General features: G+C 45.2%; 15 protein-coding genes across 15 annotated transcripts, besides 1 other annotated feature; 8 read left to right on the forward strand and 7 right to left on the reverse strand.

Moving 5' to 3' along the window:
* Nucleotides 1–159: 159 nt before the first annotated feature.
* On the forward strand, nt 160–1,518 carry KUCA_T00000660001 (uncharacterized protein; the record flags this gene model as incomplete). The annotated part of the gene is made up of 1 exon (XM_022605221.1): nt 160–1,518. The coding sequence occupies one exon, from the start codon at nt 160–162 to the stop codon at nt 1,516–1,518; it is 1,359 nt and encodes a 452-aa protein (XP_022456711.1).
* An 89-nt stretch (nt 1,519–1,607) lies between these two features.
* On the reverse strand, nt 1,608–2,270 carry KUCA_T00000661001 (uncharacterized protein; the record flags this gene model as incomplete). Its single annotated transcript, XM_022605222.1, has 1 exon — nt 1,608–2,270. One exon carries the CDS (start codon nt 2,268–2,270, stop codon nt 1,608–1,610), a length of 663 nt encoding a protein of 220 aa, XP_022456712.1.
* A 229-nt stretch (nt 2,271–2,499) lies between these two features.
* KUCA_T00000662001 (uncharacterized protein) lies at nt 2,500–3,189 on the forward strand (the record flags this gene model as incomplete). Its single annotated transcript, XM_022605223.1, has 1 exon — nt 2,500–3,189. One exon carries the CDS (start codon nt 2,500–2,502, stop codon nt 3,187–3,189), a length of 690 nt encoding a protein of 229 aa, XP_022456713.1.
* A 114-nt stretch (nt 3,190–3,303) lies between these two features.
* KUCA_T00000663001 (uncharacterized protein) lies at nt 3,304–5,571 on the reverse strand (the record flags this gene model as incomplete). Its single annotated transcript, XM_022605224.1, has 1 exon — nt 3,304–5,571. The coding sequence occupies one exon, from the start codon at nt 5,569–5,571 to the stop codon at nt 3,304–3,306; it is 2,268 nt and encodes a 755-aa protein (XP_022456714.1).
* A 397-nt stretch (nt 5,572–5,968) lies between these two features.
* On the forward strand, nt 5,969–7,342 carry KUCA_T00000664001 (uncharacterized protein; the record flags this gene model as incomplete). The annotated part of the gene is made up of 1 exon (XM_022605225.1): nt 5,969–7,342. The coding sequence occupies one exon, from the start codon at nt 5,969–5,971 to the stop codon at nt 7,340–7,342; it is 1,374 nt and encodes a 457-aa protein (XP_022456715.1).
* Nucleotides 7,343–7,620: 278 nt separating this feature from the next.
* Nucleotides 7,621–7,662: a sequence feature (Short protein (KUCA_T00000665001, CDK24699.1) was converted to a misc_feature.).
* A 51-nt stretch (nt 7,663–7,713) lies between these two features.
* Nucleotides 7,714–8,283, forward strand: KUCA_T00000666001 (uncharacterized protein; the record flags this gene model as incomplete). Its single annotated transcript, XM_022605226.1, has 1 exon — nt 7,714–8,283. One exon carries the CDS (start codon nt 7,714–7,716, stop codon nt 8,281–8,283), a length of 570 nt encoding a protein of 189 aa, XP_022456716.1.
* Nucleotides 8,284–8,361: 78 nt separating this feature from the next.
* Nucleotides 8,362–10,266, reverse strand: KUCA_T00000667001 (uncharacterized protein; the record flags this gene model as incomplete). The annotated part of the gene is made up of 1 exon (XM_022605227.1): nt 8,362–10,266. The coding sequence occupies one exon, from the start codon at nt 10,264–10,266 to the stop codon at nt 8,362–8,364; it is 1,905 nt and encodes a 634-aa protein (XP_022456717.1).
* Nucleotides 10,267–10,591: 325 nt separating this feature from the next.
* On the forward strand, nt 10,592–11,647 carry KUCA_T00000668001 (uncharacterized protein; the record flags this gene model as incomplete). The annotated part of the gene is made up of 1 exon (XM_022605228.1): nt 10,592–11,647. The coding sequence occupies one exon, from the start codon at nt 10,592–10,594 to the stop codon at nt 11,645–11,647; it is 1,056 nt and encodes a 351-aa protein (XP_022456718.1).
* A 927-nt stretch (nt 11,648–12,574) lies between these two features.
* KUCA_T00000669001 (uncharacterized protein) lies at nt 12,575–13,195 on the reverse strand (the record flags this gene model as incomplete). Its single annotated transcript, XM_022605230.1, has 2 exons — nt 12,575–12,859; nt 13,133–13,195. 2 exons carry the CDS (start codon nt 13,193–13,195, stop codon nt 12,575–12,577), a joined length of 348 nt encoding a protein of 115 aa, XP_022456719.1.
* A 388-nt stretch (nt 13,196–13,583) lies between these two features.
* KUCA_T00000670001 (uncharacterized protein) lies at nt 13,584–14,870 on the reverse strand (the record flags this gene model as incomplete). The annotated part of the gene is made up of 1 exon (XM_022605231.1): nt 13,584–14,870. One exon carries the CDS (start codon nt 14,868–14,870, stop codon nt 13,584–13,586), a length of 1,287 nt encoding a protein of 428 aa, XP_022456720.1.
* A 288-nt stretch (nt 14,871–15,158) lies between these two features.
* On the forward strand, nt 15,159–16,802 carry KUCA_T00000671001 (uncharacterized protein; the record flags this gene model as incomplete). Its single annotated transcript, XM_022605232.1, has 1 exon — nt 15,159–16,802. One exon carries the CDS (start codon nt 15,159–15,161, stop codon nt 16,800–16,802), a length of 1,644 nt encoding a protein of 547 aa, XP_022456721.1.
* A 345-nt stretch (nt 16,803–17,147) lies between these two features.
* KUCA_T00000672001 (uncharacterized protein) lies at nt 17,148–17,966 on the forward strand (the record flags this gene model as incomplete). The annotated part of the gene is made up of 1 exon (XM_022605233.1): nt 17,148–17,966. One exon carries the CDS (start codon nt 17,148–17,150, stop codon nt 17,964–17,966), a length of 819 nt encoding a protein of 272 aa, XP_022456722.1.
* Nucleotides 17,967–18,109: 143 nt separating this feature from the next.
* KUCA_T00000673001 (uncharacterized protein) lies at nt 18,110–18,574 on the reverse strand (the record flags this gene model as incomplete). Its single annotated transcript, XM_022605234.1, has 1 exon — nt 18,110–18,574. The coding sequence occupies one exon, from the start codon at nt 18,572–18,574 to the stop codon at nt 18,110–18,112; it is 465 nt and encodes a 154-aa protein (XP_022456723.1).
* Nucleotides 18,575–18,795: 221 nt separating this feature from the next.
* On the forward strand, nt 18,796–21,813 carry KUCA_T00000674001 (uncharacterized protein; the record flags this gene model as incomplete). The annotated part of the gene is made up of 1 exon (XM_022605235.1): nt 18,796–21,813. The coding sequence occupies one exon, from the start codon at nt 18,796–18,798 to the stop codon at nt 21,811–21,813; it is 3,018 nt and encodes a 1,005-aa protein (XP_022456724.1).
* Nucleotides 21,814–21,870: 57 nt separating this feature from the next.
* Nucleotides 21,871–24,779, reverse strand: KUCA_T00000675001 (uncharacterized protein; the record flags this gene model as incomplete). Its single annotated transcript, XM_022605236.1, has 2 exons — nt 21,871–24,585; nt 24,672–24,779. The coding sequence occupies 2 exons, from the start codon at nt 24,777–24,779 to the stop codon at nt 21,871–21,873; spliced, it is 2,823 nt and encodes a 940-aa protein (XP_022456725.1).
* Nucleotides 24,780–24,854: the final 75 nt, after the last annotated feature.

The raw sequence follows: 24,854 nt of genomic DNA on the forward strand, positions 1-24,854 counted from the left end.
TGTAGTGTACCAAACAAAACCAATGTCGTTCCCCGCACAAAAATGTATACTGGGGTTGTTTACGTTTTTCAAAATGACCCGCGTCTTGTTCCAAAAGCTTTGGTTTCGTCTTCTTTACCATTTTATCTTTCTATACCCGTTGCTCTACTACTTTAACTAATGTCATCATCACACTCGGGGCGTCGGTCGATTAGGTCGTCCATGGTAAGATCGATGCCTGAACCCAGCTTCCAGGAGCTGCACAGGATGCTGCTCGAAAACAACATCCCGTCTTCGATTGCAGAACTTGAAAGACCCAACCAGCTGTTTGTGACCAAGTTATTTGACTCAATTCTCAACTTCGATGTTCAGCTAAAACTGCAGAAATATCGCGAGCCATTGGAGGATGAAGCTGGCTATTATCAATCAGCAGCGTATTTATCCTTTACTGAAAGAACTGCAAAACTGCGACTGATTCAACGGTTTCTGGCAAGCTTGAACTACGACGAATTTTCTATCCATGACTTGCTTCGTCCAGAAAGTGACAGGCTTAAATATCAGTTGATAGTGATCTCGAGGTTTCTTGACGCGAAGCGGAGGATGGCCAAAGAGTTGGCCCAGCATAAGGATCTGAACAAAGTGGTGACCTCGAGCGAAGCATTGGAGAGCATAGTACTTTCTAAGAACAAGGTGGAGGCAAATTTGGAGGAGCTAAAGCATTTTGTGGAGGACAAAGAGAACGACTTGCCAAGTTTGAAGGAGCTTCACAACGCCAAAGTGCACACGTTGAAGGAGAAGAAGATTCAGTCTAACGACGATTTAACTAGAAAAAACAAGCTCAGGCAGGAGAGACAGAAGCTTGTGGAAACTGTTGATGAGCGTTCGAAAATCCTGGTGGAATTGGAGAAGGATGTTGGATTAAAAAGATCCTTTGTCACGCAATCGAAAGAGGAGCTCGTCAACAGTCTCCAGGAGCTGGAGGATTCGCAAAAACTTTTGGAGTTGCAACTGGCTGAATCCAGAACGAAATCTCACAATTTAACAGAATCGCTAAACACGTTTGCGTCTCTGGCGAACTCCATCAAACAACTGGTCAAACCCGAAGACGGAATTCGCAGTCTGTTGAGCCGCGACAAAACAATCACCGAGGCACTTGCACAATCCACGAACGAGGTGAATCAGGCAAAGACGGAGCACAAGATGCTAGAAGTGCGGATATCTACATTCAAATCCAAGTTGGAAATGCAAGCAAAGGAAGCCGAGAGAGTAATGCATGAGGTGGACATGAAAATTCAGACTTGGCACACACAACTGGAAAGTGCCCTGGAGCAGTTTAACGAAGCCAAGACGAATTTTGATGGAAGGACAGATGCCAAAAATGCGATCGAGTCCGAAGCTGCACATCTCGAAAGACTGGCCAAGGAGTTGAAAGATAAATATTTGCTAGCCTTCAAGAAAACAGGCTCGAAACTGGAAACCCTCAGGTCAAGTCTGCAGGTTTATCTGGATGATGTTACTCAGACTCTCAATATGGTTTAGGAGATTACGGAGGGCGCTTGGGTTGATAATGTGAGTTAATGATAGATTAGTGTACAATAGCGATGTATTCGAGATTCCTCGATTTCCATTTAGTTTTCGTAAAAGAATTGGACGAAATATTCTTTGGTATCCTGATCCCAGTAGTCCCAGAACTTCTCCTTGGACCTGTCAATCGCTCCAACTGGAACTTTGAACGATACATTCTCGTAGGGCTCCCCAGATATCACCAAGTACTGGAAATTCTTCTGCGGTGGGGTCTCCACTTTTTGTTCGAAACTAGACATCAATCTGTATCGAGGCTTGCTAACTTCTTCGGATAGCTCCTTGAAGCTGAGCTGGAACAACAGTCCTTTCTGGTAAGTCACAGGATCACGGATTTTCGTCACCTTATACCCAGGTCTTCCTATAGATGTGTATTTCCTCTTCTTTATATCCGAAAGCACCAAACCAGACGTCTTGAGGCCATCTGCTTCCGTCTTCTGCTGGTCTGACCGTGCTCTATACATCAACTGCATCTGATGTTTCTTTCCGCCAACATGCGCAATGTATGATGCTTCTGTATTATGTGTAGTGTAGCATAGCTTACACTCCAACACTCCCAGATGGTTTCTGAACACATAAGGATCGTTGGCGATATCTATGCTGGAGCCAAGTAACTGTCGTATACGCTCGCTTCTGTGTCTATTGGCTTCTTCATCTCCGGCAACACCACCGCCACCTTTCTTCGATCCTGCTCTATTCTGATAATCCATGACGTCAAATGATAGCAACTGACAGTCGCTGTCGGATAATTTTTGTGTATGCAAGATATCGAGAGGTCTTATCAAAGCCTAACCTCTGCTAAAAGATTCGACTTTGAATTCTCGCGATGTCTTTTTTGAGCGGCACACCCCGATACCCGAGGCCATCGCCGTTCCACATTACTAATTTTGAAAAGTCGCCGTTACAATCAGTTCAAACTGTAACTATAATAAACTCCACATGTTTGTGAGATCTTTGGTTCGTTCTGCTCGTTTGACCTCATCCGGTGCCCGGTTGGCTTCACGCCAATACAGCTCCTTTACGACGACTGGAGCACGCTCGTCCAAGCTTTTCCTAGTTGCTCCAGTGGCCACTGTTGGAGCTCTCTCGGCCTATTACTTGGCCACGCCGGTGTATGCCGATTCCGAGGCAAAAGAAGAACCTGTCGTTGAGCAGCAAGCTGAAAGTGCTGACCCCCCTGCCCAAGGTGCCTACAACCCCGAGACTGGTGAGATCAACTGGGACTGTCCATGCCTTGGTGGAATGGCCGACGGTCCATGTGGAGAGGAGTTCAAGGCAGCGTTCTCATGCTTCGTCTACTCTGAGGCTGACCCAAAGGGTTATGACTGCATCGACAAATTCAAAGGAATGCAGGAGTGTTTCAGAAAGCACCCAGAAGTGTACAGTGAAGAGTTGAGAGACGATGATGACTTCTCGCTTGAGCCCAGCTCAGAGGAGCCTGCACCAGCATCTGGGGAGGTAGTCGAAGTTATTACGGAGACTGTCGACGTGATCTCCGAATCTGCTCCTGCTGCCACTGAAATCGTTTCCGAGACCGTTTCCGAGACCGTGTCTGAGGTTGTCCCAGCCGTCTCAGACTCGATCACTGAGATCACCGAGACTATTGTGGAGAAAGTCAACGACAAATAGTGCCGACCCATTAAAATCCAATAGGAACATGTATCTAGTCATCGTGTCGGTATAGTACATAATTCATACACTTATATACACACCAAAAAAGTTCAGGGCATCCAGAGGTGTAGTTCAAGTATCCTTGGCCAGCAACTGTTGCAGCTCATCCAACCCTATGGGCTCATACTCGCTGGATCCCGGTAAATTCGCAAATAGCACATCCTGATGAATGTAGCATATTATTCCGCCTGCTCCGTTTGAGTGTCTGGAGATCCTGTACACGGATCTGTGTGATTCAGTCGATTGGACGCTCTTATCAGGATTGAAGAACAGCCCCACACTGGAACAGTATTCGTTGACGATATCTTTATATGTCACTTTAAACTGGGAGGTGGTAACCCCATGGATTGAGCCCTGATTTTGTTCATCTGAATTACTCGAAGACTTGAAAACCCCCTCAATCGTTTCTATGACTGTGGATATTGAGGGTCTTTCAAGTGGAATCTCTGTTGCATGATGCTTGATATTCCTGATCCCAAGATCAGTCTTGCGGTTAATAATGTCCACCAATTCAGTTAACCCACTTTGAACCTCTGGATACTTGGTATATTCCTCTAGCCAAAGAAACCAGAAACCAATGTTCTTGACCACGGGATCGCTCCAGTCTATACGCGTAACTGTCGCATTCTTGACCTCTCTATAGAGAGAGGCCACAATCTCTATCTGTACCAACTTTCCTATGACTGCTGAGTCCAACTGCAGCCTCGAAATTGCGCCCAAGATCTGTTTTGCACTCCGGGCAGATGAGAGGCTTGAAAAGTCAAGCTCCAAACGCAAATCAGTGACAATCCTCTTAAGTCCTCCATCAATCAAGAGAAGAGAATACTGGTCATCTCCGAGAATATCTCTCCATGAAACAGTCAGTTCTTCGGGTAGATCTTCAACCTTGTAATCCCACTGTTTTGTCAAATACGCGACATATTCTTGATACACCTCAGAAACCAAAGGCATTCCCGCATCACCAACGATGTCCAGCCAGTCAATCAGCCACAGTTCTGCTCCGACTCCAGAATTCGAGAACTCAGATCCCTTCAAAGTTTTCAGAAGAACCGGAACCAGCGTTTCGGAATAGAATATGCTCATAATTGATTCAGGCATCACGTCTCGCCATTCCAAAACACACGCCAAGGCTGCATCAACACTGACTAGAGGGTCCCATGACTCTTGAAATGTTTGCGATATTTTGCTCAACCATTCGATGGAAATCATGCTTTCTGGCGGACTCAACACATCGGAGTTTGTGGGAAACTCAAGGTTGGAGAATTCCGTAGCTCTCGCTGAAAACTTGTTGAAAACATCGTTGATCAGTTTGATACTGACAATTGTGGTTTCTGTGCTATCGAGATCAAGCGGGATCCATGCTTCGATTATGGCCTTGAATGTTGGATATATCATGGCAACAATGCCCTCTTCCACCAAATTTTTCAGCTCCGAAGTCAAATCAATAGAGTCAACGGTCTTTCCAATCATATCCAAGACTTCATTTAACACATCAGGATAATCTGAATCCAACGAGGATGTCCATTCAGCGGCTTTGATCATAATCTCCAGTACCTCTATGGACCTCTGTGAACTTTTAAGTGCTCCTTCGCTTTGCTTTAAACTGAGAGCATTGCTGCTCTTTTCGTTCCTCAAACTGACCCAGTCATCGAATATGTCCAGCATATGCAATTGTACAGATTTCACCAGCTCGTTGGTTTCGGAAGCATGTTTATCAGAGAACTCTTTGATCTCATGGGGAACTGCCAGCCCCTCCTTCTCTGCCATCTCTATAATTGTGAACAGATCAGGTATTGTTCGTTTTTGGAATGTCAATGCAGATCTATCATCGGCAGTTACATCCTCATCGTCGCTAGAGGCTGACTCTTGTTCAAGTCCCTTGTTCTCTTTGACACCACCCACTCCAAGGCCTTTTGGTCGTAGACTAGTTTCGATGGGACTCACAATTCCCATGCCATCTTTACCCAGACCTCTCCCTTCCACATATCCCATTTTCTGGAGCAACTTGGCACCTATACCATACTTCTTAGTCTGCTCTGAAACCTCTTGTTCTGGTATGATGTAACTACTGAAAGACCCTTTGAACCCTGTGTTTGTGTCTTGGTCCTCTCTTTCCAAGTCAGAATAATCGTTCTCCTCCATACGCTCTACCACCATAGACATTCGCGGTCCATCTCCCTCTTCTGATCCACTATTCTTCCCACCAGCACCGGGCTGCGCAAAGCTGATGAAGCGCGACGGCGTGACAAGAGGCTCGGCATCAGAACCGCTAGAGGCATCAGAGTCAGCCGTCCTTCGTTTTCTCGGCAACACCGACGCACTGCTTAACGTAAATTGCATTCAAATAAAAGCATCCATTGACGAGCACGTGGAGCTGAGAAAAAACAAACTCAATGATAGATCGTGCGGATGAATTGGGTTTCTTCAAGAAGGTAGTGTACGCTTCCAACTATACCGATAAGCCTTACCGAGAATCTTGTTGAAATACCGAGATATTGAAAAAATTCAAAAAACATCTTTCAATAATTGGGCCTGAATTTAGCAATTCTTCCGTAATGGCGTTTAATTGGTTCAAGAAAGTGTTGCTCTACCTTTCTTCATCGACCTTTTGGCCATCTCTCTTTAAACCTCCAAAGAGCTTCGTGCGGCGCAGGCATGGTGCTCATCGATAAGATGCCTCAGAGTTCAAGTGTATCCGATTTTCTTCCCACAATCCATCCAAGCCGTACCTCATGCTATGGAAATACCGACAGATATATCGAATTGGGTTATCGATGCACGACAAAGGCTTTCTGAAGCCGAAATAATTTGTGGCAGGGCTAATGAGCACTTATTGTCATCTACGGAACGGCTCTCCAAACGAGACAACCAGCTCCCTAAGTTGGTGTACCTGTTCGACTCCACAAAGCAACAGTTGAGGCTTCTGGGAATTCTCAAGGACTCGCTGGTGTTGGTATTGCAGCAATTGATGGAAAGGAAGAGTGCGATCAGCAATAAGCTTAAAAGAGATGCTGCTAGACTCACAAATATAGTCCACTCTTTGAAGACTGTGAAGGTTGAGGCCAGTTTCAAACATTCCGGCACAACGGGCACGTTGTTTGACTTCATTTCTGACGAGGACATACAAAATATGGTGAATGATATCGAGGTAATTCTGGAACAGAACGACGTTCTGTCAAACGGAGGACGTACTGATATACTACTCCAAAGCTTCAATACGGATATCGATTCGTTCCAGCATGACCTGGACTCTTTACACAAACTGTTCATGACCTCGGCCTCTTTACCTTGGTCACGTAAACAGAAGGACCCTCAAAATGTGAGTTTGGATAAAGATGCTGACAGTATCAACCAGCTGCTCCAAATGAATAGTGAGCTCGAGCTGGATATGGTGTCTCTTCTGAAAAGTCTGTCAAATCACTACGACCAGTGCTCAAAGGGGAGCGTTCTGCTTAAATCGCCGCAAGTTCCTCAGCAGGAGAAACAGGAATTGTTCGCAGTTTTACAGAATGATGTTAACGAGCTTCCTTCGGTACTGGATATCCTGGAGGACGATAGGGCCCAGATATCCCAGAACTGTGAATACATACTGAACATTTGCGAGCAATCGGAAAAGTTCAACTCAAAAGTGCAGGAGTACGTGCAGAGTCTGGAGTCTTTTGGGAAAAATAAACTGCAGGCCCATTACATGAAAGATTTCAGGGCAGGCGTTCAGCCCATAAGAGCCAACATCAAACGAGCGGAAGAGTTCCACAAACAGGTGCTGGATTTGATAGATTATTATACGAATTTTGTGAGATCGTATAACTCTTTGGTGTTGGAGATCGACAGACGACATCATGTTAATAACAGGATTGCAGAGCTGGTGAAATCGCTCCAAAGCTCTATTAGTCAAATCGAAGAGGACGACTCGAAAGCGAGGGAGGACTTTCTGTTACGAAATGCAGATTATCTACCCCAAAACATCATTGATCCAATTGGAAACACTCCGAGCAGTCATATATTGTTCAATGCTTTGCCAATGGTGACCCTGGAGTTCGAGAAGGAGCTTTTGCCAGATATTAGCACTGAAACGGTGAGTAATGCCAGGATGTTGCTGAAAAAGCCGTGATTATATAGTAAGTCAATCAAAAAGACATGGCATATGACTTTCTTCTGCGCTACAAAAGGTTCTACCAAAGGTAGTACCAATGGGCTCTATTCAATATGAATAATTTAATTTTATTTGAGCCGCACCTTATCTTTAGTACGCCAACCAACTCCAGGCCAGCCCATCTCTCATAGCAACTTACGTAGCAGGTGAAACTCGATTGCTTCATTGCTCTCTTTTACAGACCTTCTCCTCAACTAAACCGGCTTTTAAATAATTGACAATTGGTTAATCACAAAATGGCATTATATTACAACTTGGTATGTTGCATCGCTTTATAAGCCGGTAAGCGCGTACTAACTCCTTAGGTTTTTGGCCTCTTGGTCACAGAAATGGTTCTATTTGCCGCTCTCTCTTTCCCATTGCCTGGAAGGGCCAAGAAGCAGGTGTTGAAGACTCTGAGAACTCCATTCCGCTCTCAGCAGGTCCAAATTGCCATCAAGTGTATTTTGGGTTTCATCTTGGTGCTGTTCCTGGATGCTCTCAACAGAGTGTACCGTGTAGGTAACGAATTGGATATGCTCTCGGTCTCTGGAGACTCAGCCACAGCAGGCGTGGCCGCTGCAATGGGAATGGGCGACCGTTCTGAGATTCAGGCCAGACGATTCTATGCACAAAGAAATATGTATCTGTGTGGATTTACCCTGTTTCTCACGTTGATCTTGACCCGGACATATGCCTTGGTCTTTGAACTGATCTCAGTCAAGGAAGAATTGAAAGCCACTGACGGCAAATCCAAGCTGGACAGTCTGGATTCTGCCGATAAGGATGAGGTTGCCAAACTGCAGAAAGAGTTGGCCGAGAAAACGGAGACAATTGAGATACTGAAGTCCCAGGCCGCGAACCTGACCGAGGACTACGATGCCGTTACGCAGGAGGTGAAGTCGAGAGAGACTAAGTAAAATTGGTAAGTTTATGAACTGTGCGAAATATGCAAGTGTTTTTGTATGTTTTTATTTTTGTTTTTGTTTTGTAGGTTTTCACGTTCTCGCAGCCTCATAAGAGTTACTCTTGTGCTTGGGTGTGAAGCTGAAACCAGGACCAGTGGGCCCGAGGAACATCTCAGTGATCTTGATCCAGTCTTCGAAATTGGTGGACGCAAGCAATGTTTCAAGCTCGTTTCTTCCCTTCCATGGCATTGGTCTTTCATTCAGCTTTGGTGGCAGACGCTCCAAGATTCCTACTGGAATGTACCTATGCGTGAACGATAGGAACTCACACAGGAATCTTCTAGCGGAGTTGATTCCAAATTCATCAGAACCCCAGTGCTCCACTGCAAACTTGGCATATTTCTCCAGAATACTCAATCTCTCAGTAGCAGAAATGTCCAGGTACTGTTGGGCCTCGATCTCCTGGAAAATCCAAGGCTTGATAAGAGCTCCTCTCGCTACCATGACACTATCAATGCCCGGGTCAGCCATGGCCTTGTTCCAGTCTTCAAACGAAAAACAATCTCCATTGCCAATCAAGTAGACCGGGTCACGATCCCTGACATCCTTTTGCTCGTCGTAAAGCACATTGGCCTCTTTCACAACCGAACCCATCTGCGAGATGTAAGTCCAATCTGCTTCCTTGGTGTATCTCTGTTGTCTGGATCTACCATGCAAAGTAATAGCACCAACATCTCCCTCGGCAACAAGCCTTTTAATCAAGTTCTCAGCAGTGGGATGGTTATCCTTGGTACCCATTCTGATCTTGACAGTAACAGGTATATCGCCTGAACAGGCATTCATTCCCTTCAAAATCCTCAAAAGTCTGGCTGGTTGGTCCATAAGTGCAGAACCCTGACCCTGTCTAAACAGCAAATCAATTGGACATCCACAATTCAAATTAAGTTCAGAGACATGTGTGGTCAACTTACTGATTGCTTCGGCAGCCTTGGCTCCCTGCCAGTGTCTGGATGTAGCGATTTGGACTCCGAAACCTGGATATTCAGACTTGTGAGCCTTTGGGAGTGCCCACTCAGATTTTGCTCCATTAACAAGAGGCATTCCCATAGCCATTTCCGAGTAAGTGATGTCTGCTCCCAAAGTTCTCATCAGACGTCTAAACGGAAGGTTTCCCACGGTTGTCAATGGGGACACAATTTTAGCACCTTTGAGATTCAATTTCTTCTTTTCTGCGGCCTTAAATGGAGCTTCTATGAATTCAGCAACCTTTTCTTTAGTTTCTTCTCTCTTTTCATTGACATCTTCAGCCTCGTCGCGCTCAGCACTCTTCTCTTTGACGGTAGCGACAATAGAGTCAAGGTATGGAATATATTGTTCAGCCAGATCAAAAATATACTTCTTCTTTTGTAACTGTGTTCTGGAATCCATGGAAATGTGGTTGGCCTCGCCACCAGTTTCCCCGTAAACAGAGATTTGCTCCGGATTTGTGATCAATCTATTCGCATCTTTGTCGTAATGAGACGACAACCAACGACACTTCAGCCCAGCTGGGCAATAGCCAATAGCCTCAAAGGCGGGACAAATCCCACTGATGTCAACTGGTTTGGAAGACAAATAAGTTCCAACATCATGCACAAAGCGGCATTTTTCGGGTCCAAATCGGCACTCTTTGGGGTGGTCGGGATCAGCCAATGCTGGGCACAATCTGACCTCTTCATGGTCCTGTTTCAGCTCTCTGTTCTTGTTTTGGCCTCTGCCCTTCTTGTTCTTACCTTTTCCCTTTCCCTTGTTGGATTCCCCATCCTCTGTGGAACGACCGTTCGATTCTGCCTCGTCGTCATTGTAAGTCAGAGTGGTCGGCACTGGGGTCTTGATCAGATACTCGGCCTTGATGGGGGCCACACCTTTTCTGTATTCAGCATCTGCTTTGGCTCTCTTAGCGGCCAATTCATCTGTCTCTGCTTCAGAGTTTCTTCTCTTTGTCTCTTCAACCATTTTAGGGGTTTGCTGTTTCTTCCTGTTCGTCTTTCTGAGCCGCATGCCAAACCAGTCTGAAAAATTTCGAGATACATGGTCGTGTACTTGGACCAAAAAGCGGTCCTCTTTCAGGAATTGCGCCCGCTGGATCGAGTTGCTCGATTAGGCAGTTCTAAGAGTCAAAGTACAATATCTGCCAAAATCTTTTGGATATCGAAGTCTTATCTTGTTCAAGTATCCTCCGTGTTTTTTATGGTTCTGCTTTGTTGATTTGGCTGCTGGTTTGCTTCGTTTTCTCATATTGTTGCTTTGAATAGACTCATAGACTTATAGAGACCATACCATGGCTGAAAGTGCACCCACAGCGAATCTGGCTGGGTTACCGGTTCGCAATATAGACCACAATCCTTTACGGATACTACAACGGTGCAGCGAAGAGGGAAGACCTGCTTTTATAGCTGGACCCATGGTGAGATATTCAAAGTTACCCTTCCGCGAGTTAGTGAGGGATTATAGTTGCGATATCGTATACTCGCCAATGATTCTAGCACGTGAGTTTGTGAGAAATGGCTTTGCGAGGGACAGCGATTTCAGTACGAATGAAAAAGATAGGTCTCTGATCGTTCAAATAGGAACAAACAACACTGAAGACCTCTTGAGAATGGTGGAGATGATACATCCCTACGTGGACGGCATTGGTCTAAATTGCGGGTGTCCTATCAAGGAGCAGATCAGAGAGGGAATAGGTGCTGCACTTATGTCGCAACCAGACAAAGTTGCCGAAATGGTGAAAGCAGTCAAACACGTTTACGGGGACAAGATATGTCTTGAGGTGAAGATCAGAGTCCATGCCGACGTTTCGGAGACTGTGGCATTTGCGAAGAAGATAGAGGCTGCTGGAGTGGACTTCATCACAGTGCACGGTCGCACCAAAAATACCCGTTCTTCTGAGGCTGCTGACTTTGACAAGATCAAAGCAGTGAAAGAAGCGGTTTCCTGCCCTGTGGTGGCTAACGGAGACTGTCGTTCGCTGGAAGATGCCATCCGCATCTCCAAGTACACTGGATGCGAGGGTGTGATGTCAGTTCGGGGTATTCTGAGCAACCCTGCACTTTATTCAGGATTTGAAAAGACTCCGTGGGGAGCCGTTGAGAAGTTCTGGGATCTTTCTACAGCCTATGGTTTGCCATTTAGATTGGTTCAGCATCACTTGAGCTGCATGCTAGATGGACAGCTACCTAGGAAGACGCATATTTTGATGAACGAGCTGAAAAGTTTCGTTCAACTGATTGAATTTTTTGATAAGACATTTGACTTGAAGAGAAGGGGTGATCCGGGGTTTGGAACAAGAGTTGCAGTTCCATTTAGACAGGACAGGGAGAGTTCTGCCCATATTTAGGAGGACTCATTTGGGAGGATGTTCATATTGACCGGGACTTGGTTTGTATGAACTCAATTCTGCTCATTAGCATCGGTTTTACATTTTTTATTGAGCTATGTGCTTTACAGTAAGCATACTGGAATAATTTTGTTTAGTTTATAATTTTTTGTGGTATTTTTCACTCCGGTCTTAAACAAAAGCGATCAATATGAGGGACTCAAAAAGACCGGTTGATGGTCGTGCAATCCCAGGAGATTTTTCATAGGGCTTCAAGTCTGGCACTCTTTTTCTTTCTTTCGTTACTCTTGTCCCCATAAGCCTTAATAACATGAAGCTGTTAGTCAGCTGAATAATGAATTGACAGCTCTGTCTGAATATGACTATTCTGACCATGTTGAACTTTTGGTAAGTCTCCTTTACTTTATGTTTCTACGCACCCTGTTGGATCCCAGTGTATCGAAGGATGATAGTTTTTTCATTTTTACCAATTGAGCAAAATATCTCGAGTTCTCCGTCTTGGAGTTCTCTTTTTTGTAATGAAGGTATTCTATAGTCATAGTTACACTGATCGTGTTACTGGGAATCCTGGGCTAGGTAGATGCAAAGCATACCCAAGAGTTGACTCTAACCTGGAATTCAGTATAAGATAGTTCTGCTGTGATGGTCAGTTTATAGTTTGGTTCAAATAGATCTGTTTTCTTTATTTTGCTCTGTAGAGTTGGGTCATGGGACTCGGCTGAAGTATTGTGCCGGCATTTAGTAGCTCGAGATCTGGTGCCCAGTTAGCCTTCGTTATCCCTAACATGACCTTAGCTGTACTCTACGCCAACACCCAACATTCTTCAGTCCATCTACAATGAAATTCTCTTTTGTTTTATGATAATATTGTATATTACCGGTGCACAATACAGACCGCTCCTAACTTCTCCTATTCGTTATAGAAACTTACTCTTCGTCTTCGACAACGACGGTGTTCAAACCCTTGACGTCGGCAACGTTAACTGGCTCGACAAAGGAGAACAACTTCTGTCTGGCATCTTCCTCCTCGTTACGCTTTCTAGAGATTCTGATACGCAATCTGTATGGAACACCCTTGATACCTCTCTTCCACAACTCAATGTTCAACTTTGGGTCTAGTCTGACATCCTCAGTTCCCATGTGCAATTTGGCGAACTTCTTGATTTCCTTAACGGCTCTTGGAGCACGTCTCTTGAATTGGACACCGTGCAACTAAAAAGAATAGTTAGTAAGTGTTCGAGTGAATGTTTCACATAGGTGGTGGTAGGCATGGCTTTGGACAAACGGTTGCAGGATCGCGGTCATAAGACGATATAACAGTGCAAACAGTAACAGTAACATTGAATCAACGTTATTCTCATTCATAGGATCGTTTTGTCTGGTGTGGTGGTTGTTGGCTGCTTTCTCTGTCCCCCGTCTTGTTGGCTTCTTTTGCCTGTCTGTCCAGTCTTGCCAATATCCCCTTTAAATGCTAAAATCACATACTCTCTTGTGGAGGTTGATGGTGTATTCACGGGTGACAACGTCTTTTAAAGTTGAACCGGCCATTTTTGATATGTATTACTGGTATTTGTAACAGACTAATTGTTTCAATCTCGTAAAGGCCCAATTTTTTTCAAGAGAGTAGCCGGTTGGTGACACTGAAAATCTGCCAATTTTCAAATGGGTGGGACTGTGTGCACGTGATCTTTTGGAGGGTTGTTGCCCTGGGAGATGAGCCTAATCTTATCTAGATCAAATGCACGTGACTCAAAGCATGGTGCATTACCTATGTAGATATCAGGTAGCTGCATTTGGGTATACTGACATGCTTGATTGATTGTATCTATCTGGACCTAAACAAGTACTTGTTGTCGTAAGTCACTGCAGGATTATTCTTAAAGTTCAGCATGGTATAGACTTCTAATAATTTCCCGCACAAACCACGACTCCTCCCTTATTCGAAGCCATAGACCTTACTCACATTTCCATTCCACCAGACCTTATTCAGAATTTGTAGGGCTGAACTCAGCTCGTCGTTTGAGTTCTCTAGAATCTCGGAAGACTCCCCAAACCGTAAAGTTAACTCGAATTCAGCACACAAAGAACACAAAATTCTACCTGTAATCTTGAGGTTCTTGATTAGACGCTGCAACTCCACCAACGACCGTAACTCGCCAGATTCTAAATGCACTGTCTGGAATGACTCGTCATCAAAAACTGGTGGCACAGATCCCATTATCTTTGCCAATTGAACAAATGGACCCTCCAGTTGAACCTTGCTGAATAAATTCTTTACAGAAGCAAAGTAAGGAGACTCATCGCACGAATCCTCAAACCCATGGTCTTCTTCTCCGCTTATCGCAGATACCACTGGCTTAGTAGAGCTGGAGTACTCTTTAAAGAGATATATCAACCCGATCAGACATCCCAAAAGCGATAATCGCGAGATGTATAACTCGTTCCTGACAGTGCATCGTTCAGCGTCCTCAGCTGTGGCTATGAGCAAGTTGAAAACAGAGAGATTCTCCCGCCTCGCTATCATAGTAGCTGTTGTTGCATAAGCCAAAATCTCAATTCTCTTCAAGTAATCGTTGGTTTCCATCTCGTCGGTGCTCTCGGCCAGAAACCCCCTCAGCTCAAACAGATCCATGTACGAGTAGTTGATCAGAACCAAACTCGGTCCGTACTTGATCCTCCTCAGAATCTCCTTGAAAAATGGGTCCAACTCCTCTGGAAATCGCATTTCTACTGGTCTTTTGTCGATTGGCGAGTTCTCGCGCCGCAGTCGCGATTCCTCTATCCTTATCAGCTCCTTCATGAGAATGTTCACTTCTGTCCGTAGAAACTTAGCATTCGGTATTATGGTGTGTGTAACCGGGTTTTTTGAAAATGACGGATCCGTTAGGAACAACAGGCATAAAATCCTAATTTCCCAGATCTTCAAGATGTGGGTTAGCTCGTAGTTATCGTCAAGCGTGGGCGACAGCAATATGGCTCGACAGTAGGACGCGATCTTCAAGAACGATAAGTTCTTTTTCCGATGGATCTTCTTAAGCTCGTCCGAGGTTGTACTTTGGGACTCTGCTGTGATTAAACTGTACAGTTGGTGGATAAGAGCGAAGAGGGTCTCTTGTTTCGGTGCAGTAAATGATCCGTCTATCTCAGAGCTGAGAACATCCGTCTCCGGTAACGGAATGAAGTTATTGGCATTGAGAAGCGAAGTAAATTGAGCCTGGAGCATTGATGCAATTAAAAATGTGGGGCACAAATAGCGAGGCTGGTTGTGATCTTCCAGATACGACAAGATTGACATGTTGCGGCTCTTTCTGGGAAGCCAATCCCATTTTGTCGTGTTAATATCAAATTCCCCAACTTGCGTGCCCCATCAAAGTTTCCCAATTCAGGCCGCAGGAAGAGAAGGAACCAAATTTGAGAATTGCCCCAATTTGGCGTGCCTTTCTCCTGTTTATCACCACCACATTCGGCACATCCAGCCGTAATTGACTGCTATTTTGCTTTTAATCTCTCTATGAGCTCCAATTTGGGTGACCAGGGTAACTCTGTGCGAGCCGGTACCCAACTTCCGTCCATCAATTCCTCGAACGGGGCCAACGCTGCACCTGCTCCATCACAGCCCAACAATCCCGTCAGACTCCCCCCAATCTCGTTTCTTTCTCAAGTTGGAGGCGATTTTCCTCGGCTGAATACTGAGCCAGATACTGATATCAAAGACACGAAGCCAGGGGCTTTCCAATTGGGTTCTGGTATCCAACACCATGCTTTGCCCAAGCTGCATCAGGAGACTAGCTCTATCCACAACGACACGAAGCTACCCGGAATTCATTCCAGTGCGGTGGGTCTGATTCCCGGTAGAAACGGGGGTTCTGCTGGTTTGGATGGAGATCCTTTGGGCAGAATTGAGTCAAAACCCAGTTCTGGATTGCCTGCTCCTATCGATACAGGTGTTGATCACCGCAGACAAAATATCAACGAAATTGAGGCGGCGGAAGGGAAGGTCGCAAACAATGCTTCAGCTGAGCATGTGCAGCAACAGCATGAGCCTGTTATTCAAGAAGAGATCAAACAGACGATACCACCGGTCGAGCCAACCTCACATCCCCACGTACACCACCACCATCATCACCATCATCATCACCACCACGGCACCAAGGCCGAAACACAACCTAACAATGGAATGCACACAAATATTGCCTCTGAGGCTCCAGAGACCCGACACCAGCATGAACGTTGGCAAGAGCGTCCCCCAACTGTTTCAGCATTTGCTGCTGAACCCGATCCAGTGCCAGTGTCTCAGCAAGCACCAGATTCAGTATCAGCCTCAGAACCAGAGCAGCACGTACCACAGAAGCATAAGATTGCCACCGTTTCCAGCTCAGATGTGACCGAGTACGCATCCAAGTTTTACAGAAGACACATAGGCTCGGTTCTTTACCAGGTGTATCCCACAATCAATTCCCTTCACAGACACCTCACGATAGACAAGGATGACGAGATCTTACTAGATGAATTAGTGAAGAGGCAGAGCCATACGGCAACGCCGAATCAGGCTCCCAAGATCGTGGAGGTGTTGCCTGCATGTCTGAGGAACTACATCAACTGCCTCATAGATGTAAGAATACCCTTCTCGGCCTTAGTGGATAACGAGAACGTGATGAGGAGGAAGCTGTGGGGAACAGATGTCTACACGGATGACTCTGATATCGTGGCAATATTGCACCATAGTGGAGTGTTGAACACCCATTCGCCATTTGAGACGGAAGAAACTGAACCTTCAGCTACAAACTCCGAGGCTTCTTCTGTATCACCTGAAAATGACATTACACCGACAAACACTTCCAACAAAAACAATGTTCAAATACTATGTCCCAAAGACGATGCGAACGATCTGGTTATCACCCTTCTAATCCTTCCCGAGATAGAGGATTATCGGGGCAGCTTCAGAAACAACTACAACTCGCGTACATGGCCTGGGAGACACAATGGTGCCTCAATTGCGCTTTACAAGGTCGCATGGTGTCGGTTCGGCGAGGCTAGCACTCCCTTCAAGAAACAGAGGCTAGCCGAGAGATTGGAGATCTGGACCAGCATCGCCAACGGGGAATCTAGAGCACCTGTTTGGGAGTCCGAGAAGAGGCTGAGCAAGAATATATAATCGCCCCCTTCAAAATGTACGCAAGAATAAACGCCAATCATCGCGTCTTTTAAGATCTGTAGATTTATCTGCGCGAAAAACTTTATACAAGCCTCGGACCTCGGCTCCAGTTGCCCCGCAGGGTAGCCGCGATGCCCAAATAGATGAGGCGCACACTACCACAACGAGATACTGATGTGAGTAAAATCAAGCTAGCGTCGTAAGAATGCTTTCCTTGTTTCTTTGGTGTTTCTCGTGTTTCTGGTGTTTGGACCAACCACACAGCTCTTTGTCGGAACAAGGCTTCCAGCAAAGTCCGGTGTAACCAAGAAAACACGATTTTGCGCTTCTGGAGCGAATTTTCCGATGGCTGCAGCATTATCGGAAAGCACTGCTACCAACTCCTCGAGCCCCCACGGCATCACCAAAGGCAGCAGTCTGACTAGCAAAAAGAGCCTGTTGCAAAGAGAAGAGCCAAGTAGTGCTATACCGCCAGCACAGTTGAATAATAAGGGAAACGCATCCCGGGTACCAACGGCGCTTAGCAAACCGTCAGGGGACAAGGAGACGAGTGCCGGGATACTCAAAAAGTTCAAACGATTTCTTGTGAAAATATCCATCAACCTTACTCTCTTCTTCACGAAGCTACGATTTATTGCTGACCAGGTTCTGGATTCCGACGAAATAACGGGTGAGCTCTTCAACAGGACCGACTCCACCAGTGTGAACTCCTCGCTGTACGAACCAAGTAGGCCCTTTGCTGCCATTCCAGAAGACAAAATGGTTTATGGCTCACATGAGGGTATGGTTGGTACCGAGAACCTCACAAATGATGATTTGCTTAATATCAATATCCAAAGAGAGGCGGAGAGATTACGGAGCCAACACCCAGATACGCCCTTTACATCTGGAGATCGACTATGGGAGCTGCAGAACAAGCAGTGGCTCATCCCAGTTGCTGAAAACGCTACGATTAACGGAAAGTTGAAGCTCCAGAAGAGAATGCAAGAGAAGGAGCTTAAACACGTGGTGATGCCCAAAGACTATTCCATCGTGTATAAGAGTCTGGTGATTGACAATAAGCGGCTGAAGACCCCCATGTGTCTTAAAGATCTGCTTAAGGTGATTGAGGCTGGATGGCATTGGAATAAAGTTTGGGAGAATGCTGGTCAGGGGGTTCAGTGATGGGCGTGCTCCTCGATCACTCGTGACGTCTTTTCAGCTATCCATACATTTTTGGTGACGGTTTGGTTTGTTATATTTGTTCTTGGATCATGATTGTTTGACAAATACTCGTAATAATAATAATGATGATATCGAGTCTATGCCTATCTGAAGGCAACCCCATTTGTCTTGGCCCCATTTCCTTCTGGCACTATCGGCGTTTCTTCCTCGACAAGTTTGATGCAATTCTCAAGAGTTCGTATTTTCTGGTCCAACAACTCGGTTCTTTGCTGTAGAATATTCTGGGGCTTACCCGTTGTTTTGTCCATCTCCACAATGGAGCGCCTCACCAGATGTCTCTTTGATCGATCCACACTCTTCTCTAGCTCTTGATATCTCGCGCAAGTTTTTGTTTCCAGCTTAAGAAGCAATTGCCTTTGATGGTCTATCTTGTCTCTATCGGTATGTATCTGTGTGATTTTCGTGACCAGCTGTGTGTCTGTGGAAGATGTGGAGATGGCAGTGATGGCCCTCTCTAGATATCGCGCATACTGGTCTGCCACCCGGTTGTTCCTGCTCTTTTGCTGTTTACTCTGTTGTAGTTGTCTGTTGAGGTCTGATTCCGGCATTTCACAAGTGTAGCCACTGAAGGAATTGTATATATATGTAGATATATACGTGTGTATATACACTCTTAAATGGGTTTACAACTAGAAACGATGAGCTAGTCGTATCTGCCTATAATTATTAGGGCCTTCCACGTCCTCCGCACTCTCTCGTGTATTACACCGCTCTTGTGATAGTTTTATTATTCTCTCCGCTACTGAACTCTGGCTCAATTTCAATACCAATGCCGCACACGGTGGATCCAATTGGGATATTCCAGGTGGATTCCAATGATATCACAGCGTCTGTGTCGTGGGACGGTGTGGTGTTCTTGGGCTTGTCTGATGGTACCATACAGGTGTATTCCGTTGGTGGTCTACCTGTACCGTTCTCAAACACCTCTGAATCCAAGAAGTCCAATTCAATCAGCCCTACAAATTCCAAATCTCAGATACGAGAGTCTTCACTACCTAATCTCGAGGATAGCTTCAAATTGCTCAGGTCAACCAAGATCTCAGACAGAGCTGTGACGGAGCTGGAGATGCTGCCAACTACGGGATTGTTGGTGGCTTACACGAATGGCAGTGTGATTTTGGTCAGAGCTGATAATCTGAAAGTTGAGAATATCATTTCTAACTCTACCACTTTTGCTGTGTTTTCGAAGAGGGCCAATGACGATCATGGGCTAGAGTCAGGTAGGCATGCTCATTACAGGGACGACATGTCTTTAGCCACAGTACCTTTTGTTGAGGAAACCGACTCCTCAGAGTCCGAATTGAGTCCCGAGGAATATGATATGGCTTATTTGTCTGTGGTCAAGAAGAAAACCTTAGTGGTTTACAAGTGGAAAGACTCCAGTTTTGTGGAGAAGACAGAGTACACCACGACTGACCGGATATCATCGCTGATATTTCTGGATCCCTCAAAGCTTATTGCTGCCTCATCTACTGGATTAACATATATTCAGTTAAGCAGTTCTCCCGTTCAATCGTCCCTACCGGTGCCGCATCTGTTCGAGGCGAAAACCAATTCGAGTTCTTTAAAATCATATTTCAAGTCCAGCTCTCAGGACGATCAACCGCAGCTTCTGAGAATAGCCGAGGGCGAGTTATTAGCCAAAAGAAAAAATCTTGGAATAAAGATAATAGAGGAAGAAAAGTGGCCTGAAAAGTCCAATAACGATACCAGGAAGACTATTTTACAGCATCACCTTCTAACGGAATCAAAACCTTTCAATTGGACTCAACCATCTGGTACAATTTACTACTGGTTCCCGTATCTTTTGGTTTTTTCAGATCAAATACTTGAAGTCCGCAATATGGATACAGGCGAGCTCTCCGAAAGCTTAAGTTTGTGGGGAACAGTTTCCTCCGTTACCATAAGTGAAACTCAAGATACGCATCATCTGCTTGTTTCTCTGGGGAGAAAGATACTTGTTTTATCCAATGTGCCATATATGGACCAATTGCGTGAGTTAGAATGCTTGGGGCACTTGGATGATGCTTTGGCCTTGGCAATAAAACTTCCTTCAAAGGAATTTACCCTGATCAACAAAGACACAGATCCTAGGCAACTGAAGTTTCTCAAGATTCGCAGCTATCAGGTTGAAAGGGCCAAACTTCTGTTTGAGAAGGGAGACACAGATGCTGCGATCCAGTTGTTTGTGGACTATATGGCACCTCCGGATTTAGTGATTAATTTACTGCCTTCTGAAGTTCGAACCATGCTGGAAAAGGGGCCTGAGAAGCTTGGAGATCCTCTATTTCCAACATCAATCCCTCAGGCCGCTGAAGGTGACTATTCACAAAAAAATGACGCTTCTCTGAAGCGAAACCGAAAGCTTAATGCCTTGGTGTCGTCATTGCTGCCTTTTCTAGCAGACTCTCGCAGGAAGATTTCGAGGCTTCTTGATCCTCGTTTTGAGACCTTTGAATTAAGAGGAGTCATCATATCTCCTACAATATACAACCTTCATGCACATGATGGTAATGATAACTTACCTCTGGACAAGATGTTGGAGCTGACCGATACCACCCTGTTTCTGTGTTATCTGTTTATCAATCCTCGGATGATTGGTCCTCTGTTGAGGGTCCACAATCATTGCACAATAAGTACTGTTGAGAGGCATCTTACTCGATTGAAGCTGTGGGGAGAGCTGGTTGATTTCTATTATGGCCATTCATATCACGAAAAAGCATTAGAGCTTTTACACTCGCTAGGGACCAAAGATGATGATTCGCCTTTTTCGGGGCCAGAGTCGACCCTAAATTACCTCAAAAGATTGAATAATGATAATATTGATCTCATATTCAAGTTCTCCGGTTGGCCCATTTCGCTCAATGTTAACTATGGCAGTGAAATTTTTATGGGCGATTCATTGGAATCAGAATCGCTGAACAGAACCTCAGTGGTCAACTTTTTGAGTTCTCTTCAATTGGATCAAAAGAGCGATTCTGACCTTCTGATGTCGTATCTCAGACACATCATTTTCGTTCATGGCGATAAGACCAGGAAATTTCATCTCGCGCTCCTCAAGTGCTATCTTGAAGCCATGGAAGACTCCTCAAACCATGAAACGTTCGACCGCATTTATGCATTGTGTGCCATATTTTTATCAACTAGCAAATCCTACGACCCCAAACAGGCACTGAAAATGTTAGAGTCAACATCTGAAAGAGTCAAGACTAACGAGAACAAGCTGCTTAAACTCAAGATGTATCCTTTGAGGTTGCTAGAAATGCACGACGATGTGTTGGAGCTTCTCGTATTCAAAATCGAGGACTACGATAGTGCTTTGGCCTATTGCGCCGAGCTCTATGATGAGGACAAATCATTGGGTACGAAATGGCTTGAATCTTTGCTCTTTAAGTATTTGGATCCTCCTTCAAATAGAACGCGGAACATGAAGAAAGCTCTGGAGATGCTTTCGAGTCATGGATCTATGCTTTCCTTGACACGTGTTTTAAGCCACTTACCTGATGATACTTCCGTTGCAGACATCGATTTCTTCCTACTTACGCAACTAAGGGAAACCGAGACTCAGGTGGAGAAATCCAGAATGGTGCAGGCTCTTCTCAAAGTCGATGTGATCAAGAATCAGCAGTCTGAAAAGCTTTTACGTTCGCGGAACGTGATTATACGAGAATCGAGTATTTGCCCTCTTTGTGGAAAGAAACTAGGCCATAGCGTTCTCTCGGTAGCTCCTGATATGGGTGGAGTGGTTCACTACGGATGTCGAGTGAAAAATACGGCTCAGGCTTGAGTGGAATAAGTTACGGATTATAGATTGAGTCATGGGTCAATGTATATTAGAAATGGACTAAATTTCATTCAAGAAATTGAGAACACCTGAACAGTATTTGACTAGGCCCTCAAGGTTTCTGTTCTTGGCAAGATTGGCTTCCTCCCATTTCTTGATAGCAGTCAGCAGTTCAGAGTCACCGGTGGAGTCTGGTTCGACGTCTGAATCATTGAGATGTTGGTCATCCGACTCAACGTCTTGCTTCTTGAGGTGAAATATCAAATCTCCGTGAGCATTGATCAAAAGGGTCATGTATGCTTCAATTAACTCATAGTTTTTGTTAGAACGCAGACCCTCAGTCAGAGCTGACACGAACCAAGCAATCTCAGTGAATGGAGCAAAGCTGTTGAGAGAAGTGATTTCCGCATCCACAATGGCTGGAGAACAGGACACTAGATAGTCCAGGAACTTGTCATAGCTTTCATTCTCGGCAGCTTCTCTCAGACGTTTAGTGAAAGCAGACTCGTAGGAGGCTTTTCTGTCTGCATTGAGCAAAACTGAACCGCTTGCAATTTCTGAGCCATCGTCGAGAGTTGGTGAAGATGAAGAGCCATTGATACCAGCCTGCAGAAAGAAAGGAGCATCTTTGGGTTTTTTGGGGGCCTCCTTGGGCTTGTTTCTGGCTTTGATCTGTTGGAGGTTTATCAGGGTACTCAGCATTGACCTTGGGCCAAGCGACAGAGTGACCAGATTGTCTGCAATTTGATCTTTGAGCACGTGAATATCAGCATCCGTTTCAGCTTCGTCGGCATCAAATGCTCCTTCCAGCATGGTCACACCGGCATCTCCAGACACATTGGGCAGTGCAACTCCAGTGAACGCAGACTCGTCGATTTGACGAGTGGAGATCGTCTTGAATTGAGCCTTGTTGGTCCAAATGCTGATACCTGTTTCAGAGACATGGGTGGTAGCGAGCATATCACCTGTAGGGGAGAACTTTAGGTCCGTCACTACTCTTGCGACACGAATACCATCGATACAGGATCCGGTTGGCAAGTCCCAGGTCATGATGGTAGCATCTAAAGAAGCGCTCACGATCCATCTTCCGTTTGGAGAAAAGTCCAAAGCCGTGATTCTGTTGGTGTGTCCGTAGAACGCACGGACAACCTTGCGGGTGACCACATCAATGACAACGATGGACAGGTTATCTAGAGCAACAGCAATCAAGTCGGACGATTTGTGATAAATCATGTGAGTAATTGGTGCATCCAACTTGAGTTTTCCCAAGAACTTTGATTTGGAAAAGTCATAGAATCCAATCACTCCGTCAAGACCACACGAGACCATCTTCCTGTTCATTCCGTCAACGGCCAGGCCGGTAACCGTCTTTGTGTGAAGCTTGTAATTTTTACGCAGAATTCCACTTTGAAGATTGTACACTCCAATGCCTCCAGTAGACGAACCAACCAGACCGAAGTTACCACACTGAGTGATGCTTACAGAGGTAGCAAGACCACCATCGATGGTGTTCAGGTTCCATCTTCCCACTCTCTTGTTTCTGGAATTCCAAGTTCTCGCGAAAGTCTCGTTTTTGTGGGTTGTCATCACGTTCTCCCATTCCCTCTCCCGGGCAGACTCCTGGGCAATACTCGTGATCTCTGGGAACTTCTGACCCCCAGCAGGTGCCTTTGAGTTCTTGGACTCTTTTTGAGACAACTGTTGTGATTGAGCATCCTTTCTCAACGAGAAAGCCCAAAAGGTGCGATCTGAAGATGCAGACAGTATGTAGTGAGATTTCGAGTCTGCAAACTGGATGGAGGTTGGAGGGGCAGAATGACCACCTCTTGATCTCAAATGACGAGGAGGTGAGACTATTGAAGAATCTGATGTAGACATTGGGGCATCAAAAACATACTCTTTCAAGCTGTTATCACCACCGTTCGTGACTAAAATAGGAAGACCGTTCAGGAAACGAGTAGATGCTACTCCTCCCTTCACCTCTTTATGGGCACCTCTCAAAAGGTGGATGCGGCTCTTTCTCTCCAGGTCATAGAAAAATATGTCACCGCTAGACAATGAAAGTGCTAGATGTGAGATTCCATCGGTTCTGAAAGTTATGTCGTTGATCCTTGTGTCAATGCCAATTTGGATCTTTCTGTGTATCTTTCCCTTTTTGAGATTGTATAGAAACACAATGCCATTAGCTGTTCCCAAAGAGATGATGTCCAGAGCAGGTGCAGATTGAACGCAGGTAATCGACTCCTTGAAATCAGTGACTTTGAGCAAAAACTTGCCTGTTCTGATGTTAAGCAATAGAAATCCGTGAGATGTTGCAACCACAATCTTATTCAGATATGTTGGAGGATGGACGATTCCAACGACCTCACCGTCCAGAGGATTGATTGTCAACGTTTGGTACAATTCTGTCGGATACTTGTCATCCAGACGCTTTCTAAATACAAACAATTCAGTTTTTGTTGCAGCAACCAAAAAGTCACCAAAAGCATTCATGAATAGGATGTCACCTGCCTCTGATACTGGGCACTCCAATTCGTGCTCGAGCAAACCTCTCTTGAAGATTCCGATTTTGTTCCCGTGTGCACAATAAACGTGGTGAAAACGAGCTTCCAAGCATGTGATAGGGGAAGGCGTCTGTTTGTTGGAGACAAACAAAAGCTGAAGAGTATTGGCATCAAAGATCTGGAAAGAACGGCCCACACAGGTCACTATGTAGAACGTCTGTCCCAGGGTTCCAATGGCAAGTGGTACCGCATTTGTGACATTTCCTATCACCTATTTGAGAGCCGTTAGTAAAACAAAGCTAAAAGTAAAAGATATATACAACTGTGTCTTGTTGGACATAGATGTCATATACATACTCTAAAAGGCGAGAAAATTCTGGACCCAACCGGAGCTGCAGCGGCTTTCACCACTCCGTTTGATATCTCGGTTCTTCTCTTTTTGTTCTCCACATCAGCGGAAACCATTTTGTTATCCTTCAGCAACCAAGAAATAATCTAAGTGAACTGCGGTTCTTTTGAAACTTTTCACTTAGGGCCTTT

This window comes from Kuraishia capsulata, genomic scaffold (assembly GCF_000576695.1).
Source record: "Kuraishia capsulata CBS 1993 genomic scaffold, Kuraishia_capsulata_scaffold_1, whole genome shotgun sequence".
NCBI lineage: Eukaryota > Fungi > Ascomycota > Pichiomycetes > Pichiales > Pichiaceae > Kuraishia > Kuraishia capsulata.